Raw genomic sequence first — 9,678 nt, forward strand, 5'->3', positions numbered from 1 at the left:
GGACGGGACGCGTTCGAGCGCGCCGGGCCGTTCGGCGGCTGGTAGCGATGGATTCCGACTATGTCGTGCGGTCGTAGGGTCCAACATAGGGGCGGAATTGGTCCTGAGAAATGGTCGAGGTGGGGGGGATTTAGCGGGAGGCGTCGCCGCCGGCAACTTTTGCGTCATTGCTAGCAACTCATTCGGCTGTCCAAAAGACACACCATCCTCCAGTGGAACAGTGTCAACTGGCCGTAGAGGAACCTCTGACATTCCTCCCTCAGACATAGTGAAGCTGTCGTGAGATTCGTCGATGGCTGGACCATGTTCAGCATGCTTCGAGTCTCCTGCATCGCTCTGCCCACTGTTCGTGCTGCCGGCCACGGATGGTTCGCTTACTTTCTCTTTACCCTTGCCCTTGCGGTCGACCTTGACTGGATCTACGTTCATAGCGCCCCCACGCTCCAGCGCGAGTGGGGCGGGAATTAGATCGTCGATCGACACGCCTTCACGGACACGGATTTGCACCGGCGGTATAGACCCCGTCCTAGTGATATCAGCCAGCCACGACATGTTGACGACGGGAATGCTCCATTCACGCGCTTTCTCAACCTTCGGACCAGAGCCCGAAGGACACAGGAGGTGCGTCGAACGCAGAGAAAAATTAGGAGCGATATTCGCACCTGCGGGCGCATCGTGAGACGGCGCCGCTTGCTCAGCGGAGAACAAGTAGCCTTACCTATCGCTCGAGCTAATCGACGAATCCAGCATGCTTCCGAATGATCCAGGCCAGAGTAGCTGAGATTTATGTGCTCGGCCCCTGCGCGCGTACGGATAAATGAGCAATGCCGATGGCAGGCAACCGCGAGGAACATACCAGAAACAGGACTGGGTGTGCTCAGCGGAGTGAAGGCAAGGTGCTCCCCAGGCGCGCATATCCGCTCGTCGAAAATGCACTGCTCCAGCCAGCATTCGGTCCGGTACTTGAGCCGTTCCCCGGGGTCTGTTTCTTGCTGGAAAAAACTGCTTCCGCTATAGCAAAAATGGGCGTTGAGCTTTAGCCAATTGCGGGAGGGCAACTCGCACCTGACCAATCGCACAACAATGTAGTCAACGTCTTCGTCTGCGACCTCAGAGACGAGACGTCCTCCACATTCCTCCACTGCGGCCTTTACGGACATTCCCTTTGCCTCGCCGAGGGCGCGGAATGTTTTCCCAGCGAATATGTTGGATGCCCTGACTGCAGTGCGGACGCCCGTGGTAGACGAAGAGGCTACAGGCGCTGCATCACCACCATCTCGATGCATTTCAACATCAGCCACCCCCGAAGGATAGGCCATGAATGAAGAAGACGGCCCCACAGGGGGCGGTCGTTTGAAGAGCTGGCGCGCCGTCGGAGCATCTTTCGCTGCCGGTGCAAAAGAGTTCGTGCGTCTGAACGTTGACAATGCGCTCTTCGGGGCGGGTGGAGGATCTCCGGCGCTACTTGGCTTCCTCGCCGCCATCCGCTCAACTTTGCTCCCTAAGGGAGAAGGCTCTCGCGTGGTACTTCGAGCGCGCGTGTTTTGCGATTTGGTGGGACTGTGAACCAACCTGCCATTCGCGACCTCGAACCCGCGAGGTTTGAGCAGGCTTCCCCAGATCTGGAGCATCTCGGAGGGAACATGTCTGCCCGAGGCAATCTCTTCCTCGTCGTCATCACCTACGGGAAGCGAATCGAGGGACCCCGACTTGTCGGCTGAAGCGAGCGATGCTACATCATTCAGAGGGGACGAGGAGGGCGGAGGAGTTCCCGCTACACGGGAGTGTAAATGTCAAGTATTGATCTCAAAAGTTTGAAGTGGCTCACTCTCGGGCAATAGCTTCCTTTGTGGCGGCGGATTGGACACCTTGTAAGTCTCCTCATCAAACCTGCCTAAAAACAAGGATCACACTCTAGGCTAGCCACAACCCCATGCCTAATTTCACATACCACCAAAATCTAGTGAGTCCCAAAACCATTCCTCCCAGATGATGTGGATGTTCGCTTCGCCGTGCTTATTGAACTTCTCGGCATAACGCATTTTGTCTGTCATCTCCTCATTCTTGCTGCCACATAGAAGATGCGTCACTCGCACCGGTCGTTCTATCTTCTTAACATACGTGCCTCCATTCTCCGTGACGAGCCGGTTGATGTCCATGCGCTGCTCGAGGTCTTCGATTCCAGAAACGGCTAGGACTACTCCAGAGAAGACGGGAAGTCGATGAGATTCGATGCTCTGGCGGAATGAGAATACGAAAGCTGATAGTTATGACCAGCGTCGTGAAACAAAATATCGATCCACGCACCTCTTGCACGTCAACATCATCCCCCCTTAGCCATATCTCGTAGGAATCCGTGATCCAGGATGGATGCATTATAGGAATTCTGTTTCCGAGAGCACACTAGGTAAATAAGTAATCTGAGTACGAGAGTCGGGCGAGCAAAGACCGACTTACAGACCTTGTATTTCGCGCTCCCAGGCTCGACAGCAATCAAGTGGGTGACTTTGTCTGTAAGATCGCTGAATGAGGATGCACCGAGCTCCATGGCCTGTTTAAACACGGCTGTCTAGTTCAATGGAACCGACATCAGCGGGGCGGGTGAAGGCCTGAAGACAAACGGAATTGCATACGAGCAACAGCAGCACCGCATACCTTGTCGTTAATCCCTGTCGCACAAAGGACGATGTCCTTGAACGGTCTTGGAATCTGCAGATCAGCGGAGCTCGCGTCTTGTGTAGCATCGACGCCGAATTGAGGGGGAAAGGCAGCCACATCATCTCGGGAGTCGGAAGCGCGTTTCTTTGTCGGTGCAGCAGGTCTAAGTTTCACATTAGGTACCTATCGAAGCCTGTAAATGAGGTCGTGCAAATCAGTTGTGTGGTATAAACTGGCCTTGCTAGATTTGTTGGAGCGTCTCAGCATCGTTGAAGTCTAGTCGTTGGCCAGGAGAGGTCTCAGACTGATGACATACGACCCGTTCAGATAGAAATTAGCCAAAGATATGAAGCAGAATAGGGGAGCGCAGAGGTACGGTGTTGCTGTCGGTCGCGCGTTGAACTTCGAGCGTGATTGAACGACGCGATTAACAAGTTTAGGGCAGGCAGTTACGTGTTGCTCATGTGGCTCGCCACTGTTGCGCTCTTGCCGTGCTCCTTTTCTGTTACCCCCTCAAAGATGTTGTGTATGAACCCACGGCTCGACTTGCCCTTGCTTAGAAGGTGCATCGTCAACCGCCCACTATCTGCCCGTTGTCTCGCTACTACTGTCATTTCATCGCAAGCCGAAGGCAGTCTGGCTGAGCCAAACACCCATTTTCGCATCACTCTCCGACGCTCCGCTATTTCATTACCATCAAATATCAAGGGCACGCTCGTTGCGCTGGGGATACACAGGAGGATGCAGACCGTCTATCATCGGCACACGCCTGACATAGCCGGGAAAATATTGAGGGTCAAGGAGCTGGTGCAGGTGGAAAACGTCCCCGCGTCCGCAATCAGGACGAAAACGGAGCAGCGGCAGGAGCGGAAGGCACCTAGAGGCTATGCAGTTGTGGGTTCGAGGCTCGAAAGCGATTTGTGATGACGTTGAGAGTGAGTATGACGTCTTCTCTTTAAGAGTGAAGGTCTGACCAGTCTTCTGTGAGCAGGAGTAGATACTTCAATCTTTCAGTCTTGCAGGCTTCGGATGTCTATCTGACGGTCTGCTCCCCTGTGCGCTGTTCTCGTTATTTTCAGGGCGCTTCGTACTACCGGACTGTGGTCGTCGTATGTGTACATGTAATCAGAGCCGCTGTAGTCAGGCGGTCACCTCAGTCGGTATGTCAAGAAGAGGCTGTAGTCAGATAGTCACCTCAGTTGGTATGTCAAAGAGAGGCTGTGACTGTTCAATTGTAGGCGCTGTCGCCGGCCCCATCGACTCGTCAACGTGTTCTTAACAGCGCACCCTAGAGTGACCTATCCTGCTTGCTAGCAATCATGTCGTGTATCACGCTCCATGCGTCGGAGTGTCCTGTGAAGCTAGTGACGCTATTCAAGTCGTCCAACGCAAAGGTAGACCGCACTATTGGGCTTGATCTTAAGGTAAGTCTAGAGCCCACAGCGTGTGCCCACGAGACTACTGTTTAACCCGATCCACAGAGCGGTCAGAACCTTGTGAAGGTGGTGGCTTTGTCTAGCTGTGTCGATACCGAGTCTGTGCGGATCACCGAACTCGGTGATGCTGTTCACGTTTTAAACATCAGCTGTAATATTAGGGTCCCCCAACCGGGTGATCTCAGCGGTAGGTCTGAGACAGAGCGCAAGCTTCTAGCCCACAAGAAAAGTTTGGAAGACGAGTTATCTACCAGGCAGCATGGGCTCGACCTCCTCATGGGATACGCGCAGTCCATCTCAAGCGCAACCACCACCCCGTCGGATGCGATAGCCATCTTGGACACATGTCTGGACGCGAGGCGCGCCAGTTTGAGGTCGATCCGGGAGATAGAGGGACAGATCGAAGAGGTGGACAAGGCTTTGAAGGAGCAATCAGGGCTTGATTGGAGACAAGGCACGACGAATGGACAGGTCACTTTGGAGATTATCTCCTCGCAGGACTGTCACGCTTTGTTCCAGCTTTCCTACTGTGCGTGCATTGCTTTTATACTTACATGGTGAAAGGCTGACTATGCCTTGTATTCAGTGGTCTCGCAGGCCAGCTGGGAGCCTCACTATGAACTTCACGCGAATACATCCGAGGGTGTCCGCCAGCCCACCGTCCTGCTTCGCTTCCACGCGCGGGTCACCCAGAGCACGGGCGAGGACTGGAAAGACACCCAGCTTACCTTCTCCCCTCGCTCCGCTTGCACTCTTATGCCCACCCGCCAGGCCATTCCTGAGCTCACTCCCCGCATGATCACGGTCGAGCACTCCCCGAATATCATCTGGTCTACGGTACAACCCGCATTTCCTCGCTTCGCCTTGTTCGGGCAGTCAGCCCAAGCCGCGGCTCCTTCCCCTCAAGTCAGTGCATTTGGCCAGGCCACACAGGCGTCCGTACCCTTGCAGGACACATCACAAGCCCAACACGGCTCTGAGGGCTCCAATGTCAGCCAGCATGCATCCCAGCCTGACCACACGCCGGACGTCAGTTTGCAGTCCAGCTCTAGCCAGGCGGCATCTACAGCGCCCACACCAGGAGGTGCCAGGCTTTTCGGTGGCGGGCTTTTCAGTGGCGGGCTCTTTGGTAGTAGATCTGTCCCCCATAGCGCGCCTCCAACCGCGCACGACGCCTCAGGGCCGATGCCAGACCTGCACATCGGCGGGGAGGGTTTGACGACGGTCGTGCGCGAGACGCCACGCACCGAGGCGTTCCGCCTCGACTCTGCAGGCGTGGAGACAGTCCCGAGCGACGGCACAGCGCATAACGTGCCCATCGCGCGGCTCGCGCTCGCCGCCACGTTCGCGTGGGTGTGCGTGCCCCGGGTGTGCGCCGAGGCCTTCATTGAGTGCCGCATCGCCAATGCGAGCGCACACCGCCTCCTCGCGGGCCCCCTCTCTGTCTTCGTCGACGGCACGCTCGTCGTGCGCACGGAGATTAAGGTGCGTGTCCCTTTACATGCTCTGCTCCCTGCTCCTTGCCCCCTCGCTGACCACCCGCTCCTGCAGGACACATACCCCGGCAGCGAGTTCGTGTGCTCACTCGGGCCGGACGAGGCACTGCGCGTCGCGTACCACCGCACAGCGCACACGGCGAGCGAGGGCGAAGGCGACGGTGCGTGGCGCGTACGTACGACGACATGTACGCTGCGCACCGTGCTGGAGAATCGCCACGCGTTTGCGCTGCCCGCGGTCGTCGTGCGTGATTCGGTGCCCGTCGCAGACGACGCCCGTGTGCAGGTGCGCTTGCGTCGCATTGCTCCGGCCGGCGCCGCGGAGGATGCGGGCGACACGCTGCCGGCGGAGACGGTGTTGGGGAAGGATGTGCGCTGGCTGGGCGACGTGACGGGGAATCTGCGCCAGGACAAGGGTCTGTTGTTCGAGTGGAAGTGCGGCCTGGGGGCAGGAGAGATGGCTGAGCTGGTCGCGGAGTGGATCGTGACGGCTCCGTGGGATGTGGCATGGATGGAGGCACAATGAGCTACTAAAATTATTTCTTGTGTGGTACCGTAGCAATCTGACGACGTCTGTCCTGTGTGTACATACAATTGATCAAGCGGGAGCTTTGATTTGGAGATTTATCAGACCAACCTACACGAGCGCACGCTGGATGTCTCGGTCATCGCACCTGTCTGCCGCTGCAGATACTTAGCGATACTTACCTGCTCGCCGCGTTTAAGCAGTGACACCCTACCTGCTCACCGCGTTGGGCACAATTTGCTCCATCGTCTTACTCAGCCCCCTATCCGCGAGTGTGCCCTCACACTGACCGCCATCTCCTGCTCGCTCGTCGATAGGTTCTTCACTCACTGGTTTGACTTCAATCGCTCCCACTCTGACTGCCATTTCGTATTCATTTCTTAGTTTGCAGCCCTTTTTTGTCTTGATAGGTAAGATCGGCAAAGTCTGGCCAGGCTTTGAGATTGGGATAATTCTTGATTCTGGGATTGGAGTTGTTCATTGAAGTGAAAAGCTCAGGATGCAGGAAACAGTGATGCAGAAGAATCCGGTATTTCAAGGTGACCTAGCGCGATGGCAGCGAGAGCTAGGGAGAGGCGCTCGTCTTCAGCGCCTGTTTGCAGACAAAGGTCAAGATCCATCTTGCCTTGATTTTACTCCCTCGTTCTTCACTCGCGATAAGTATACATTGTGTAACTACGAGAGACACTCTACTTGCCTTTGCAAGCCTCCACCTTTACGTACAACCCGTCTTGTATTGACATCAACAATCCTATCCGCCGACCTCCAGCACGCCCAGCATTGTGTCCTTGTGTCTTTCTGAAAAGTGGACGGCCGTCTTCCTCACCCAAACTCCTCTTTCAAGGCTGCCTAGACCTTAGATAGACACTTTATACGTGCTTTTCTCTGATATTTACCTGACCTGCAGACTAAGGTAAAATCTCGCACGACGAACGTTGGTCCAGGTTGCATAGTATGCATCGCGCTCTCCAAGTCCGAGATATCATTGAGATCATCGTAGACCAGTTCTGGCCGAAGCCCGATTACACACACGTTGTGGCTTTGGTGTATACCTGCCGCGTGTTCAGCGAACCTGCGTTGAATATCCTGTGGCATTCTCAATGTGATGTGGGCAACCTGGTCAAATGCATGCCTGCTGATTTGTGGGAAGAAAGCCTATATCAAGAAGATCCGGATTCTACGATGACATGCCTGGTACCACATCTAGATTTTTCTGTCTATTACTTCTTCGCTAATGTGATCTATTGACTAGACATTTCAGCGGTCTATCTTACCGGACGATTGGACGCGGTTTCATATACACGCTCGTCGCGTTCGATGCCTGGTTTCTGACGACTTCGCTTATTATTTGGAGTGGCAGCCAAGGAGAAGAATGACATACGTCCGGCTTGCAAAGGGCGCATTCGAGGCTCTCAGTATTTCACGTCCTTTATCGGAACTTTTGCCTCATCTTCGCGACCTCGAATGGTGCCAGGTTGCCCATCCTGAAACATTTAGATATGGCTCAATATTCTTTGGGTCTACCGTCACGACCATCTAGCTGACAGTGTGGCATTTTAATTCGAGCATGACATCCCTGTTGGCCTATATACCTCGTCTCTGCCCTCAGCTCCACAATCTGAAAATATCTTTCGACTATTGTGAGGAGGAACTACCATACCTTCCTATTATCTCTGGATCAGTTCAGGCTCTTGAGGACCTCCATTCGTTTTCGCTCTTGTCAATCGTCCCTCTCCTCTGGTGGCTTTTACTCCACGCATGCATCCTCAGACTATTGTATTCAATTCTGTGGCTAAATTTTCCCTCCGAACCGACTTTATGTCGTCCACCACGGCTGTGTTCACGTCGTCCCGTTTCACAAACCTAATACCATCAAAGTGTGTGCTTTTGAAGGGACCATCGAGAGTCTTCGTGACCTGTGTTGGGCGCTGCACTATCACTGACGTCCTTCACGTCATCGACCTGGAAATATATATCGACAGTGATACTGCGGCACTGTCTTCGACGGAGATTCGATGGTTGTATGCGTTCCGAAATCGCAAGGTCCTCGAGATTGACTCGCAGTTGAATGGTGATTTCAACGACCACGATTTCTGCGACATGGCCACGCCGTGGCCTCGTCTGCGGCACCTCAGCTTTCGCGATACCCAGGGCATGAGTTTCAGCCCGCCCTTCGAGCCCAGCGGTACTCTGGCCGGACTTGCACATTTCGCGAGGCACTGCCCGAATCTGCAGACGCTGTCCGCCACCACTGACGCGGACGTGTTGCCGACCGCGATTCCAGCGGATGGATGTGGACGGCCCCTAGCCAGGCTCGGGGAATCGTGGACCACTCATGTCGACTTGAACGAATCGCCGCTCACGGGTGACACCAAGCAAGTTGCCGGGCTCCTTCTTAGCATCTTCCCCAACTTGCTTGTGTAGCGTCGATGCCACCAGCGCGCCTCCTATGGACCCCGCCTGGAAGGAAGTGCAGGACCTTGTGCAGAGTCTTGCCGAGGCTCGATCACGACGCTCGGAGACCAGCGACTCTGGGTCCGGAGACAGTATTGAGGACGACGACTCGCAGTATGGATGTCATTCGATCTCATGGCCCTGGTACGTGCTCGCCTCTACGTACAACAAGGGATGCCTCAGATCTCGACATATGCTGAAGCAAATCCCCACGAGAGCCTTAGTCTTGCCCTGAACCCTCAGGCTAAAAGGTAACCCGACCGGGGACACAGCCGTTGCGCCAGCCTGGAGGATTGTCGCTCATGCTCACCATCTCGTCTCATTGTGCACCTGTAGATCCCAGTTTTTGCCTCTCTATTTAGCCAGATACTTCGTACAATGTTCTAAATATGCCACTTGGGCCTGCTCATCTCTTGTTTGTGAGTCTCGTTTATAGTCTTTGAGGGCATGGCCCTATGTAGACAATACCCACAGTAGTCTAGCTGCCGGTGCACTGTATCTAGCGGTATTCAAAATGGAGACATTAGCTTGCCTGACAGCTTGCTGGGTATAGAGTTACTGGGGGAGACAAGAGAGAGAGATATGGGTGCATTGGCGTATAGTGACAGCCGGTATGTGGCGCACTTGCTGAATTTTGCCTTTCAAGTTGAGTACTAGAGGCAGGGATCTAAACCCTGCTCATCCCTTATTGGGCTGAACGACACTCTAACGAGCGGACGCGCGAGATGCACAGACCCCGAGACTGGCGCAACATCCTACCGGATGACAACTAGAACGGCAGAGTACACTTGTGAGTGGTATCGACAGAGCCAGGGACAGAGCCAGAAGGCGGACGCGCAACGAGAGCCAGAGAGCCAGAGAGCCAAAGAGCTAGAGAGAGAAACCAAGAGAGAACGAGAAAGCGCGAAAGGCCACATCATACCCGCACGGCCACGGTGCGCCGGCCTCCTTCACCACAGAACGCGCAATCCGAACGTCCTCGATCGAGCAGCATAACATTCCGCATACTCGGATGGTACATAATACAACTGGCGCGCAGCGTCCCCGCAGCGCTCTTTTCTTCGTTTGCACCCGCGATGGCCCCCACAAACGTCTGGTTTTTTTTTTT

General features: G+C 54.8%; 3 protein-coding genes across 3 annotated transcripts; 2 read left to right on the plus strand and 1 right to left on the minus strand.

Moving 5' to 3' along the window:
• Positions 1-130: 130 nt before the first annotated feature.
• Positions 131-2,548, minus strand: FIBRA_06849 (uncharacterized protein; the record flags this gene model as incomplete). Its single annotated transcript, XM_012328557.1, has 10 exons — positions 131-156; positions 204-662; positions 719-799; positions 857-1,011; positions 1,066-1,774; positions 1,829-1,894; positions 1,952-2,067; positions 2,122-2,237; positions 2,308-2,403; positions 2,462-2,548. The coding sequence occupies 10 exons, from the start codon at positions 2,546-2,548 to the stop codon at positions 131-133; spliced, it is 1,911 nt and encodes a 636-aa protein (XP_012183947.1).
• A 1,429-nt stretch (positions 2,549-3,977) lies between these two features.
• On the plus strand, positions 3,978-6,116 carry FIBRA_06850 (uncharacterized protein; the record flags this gene model as incomplete). Its single annotated transcript, XM_012328558.1, has 4 exons — positions 3,978-4,082; positions 4,140-4,623; positions 4,681-5,579; positions 5,646-6,116. 4 exons carry the CDS (start codon positions 3,978-3,980, stop codon positions 6,114-6,116), a joined length of 1,959 nt encoding a protein of 652 aa, XP_012183948.1.
• Positions 6,117-7,934: 1,818 nt separating this feature from the next.
• Positions 7,935-8,540, plus strand: FIBRA_06851 (uncharacterized protein; the record flags this gene model as incomplete). Its single annotated transcript, XM_012328559.1, has 1 exon — positions 7,935-8,540. The coding sequence occupies one exon, from the start codon at positions 7,935-7,937 to the stop codon at positions 8,538-8,540; it is 606 nt and encodes a 201-aa protein (XP_012183949.1).
• Positions 8,541-9,678: the final 1,138 nt, after the last annotated feature.

This window comes from Fibroporia radiculosa, assembly GCF_000313525.1.
Source record: "Fibroporia radiculosa TFFH 294 genomic supercontigs, scaffold9110, whole genome shotgun sequence".
NCBI lineage: Eukaryota > Fungi > Basidiomycota > Agaricomycetes > Polyporales > Fibroporiaceae > Fibroporia > Fibroporia radiculosa.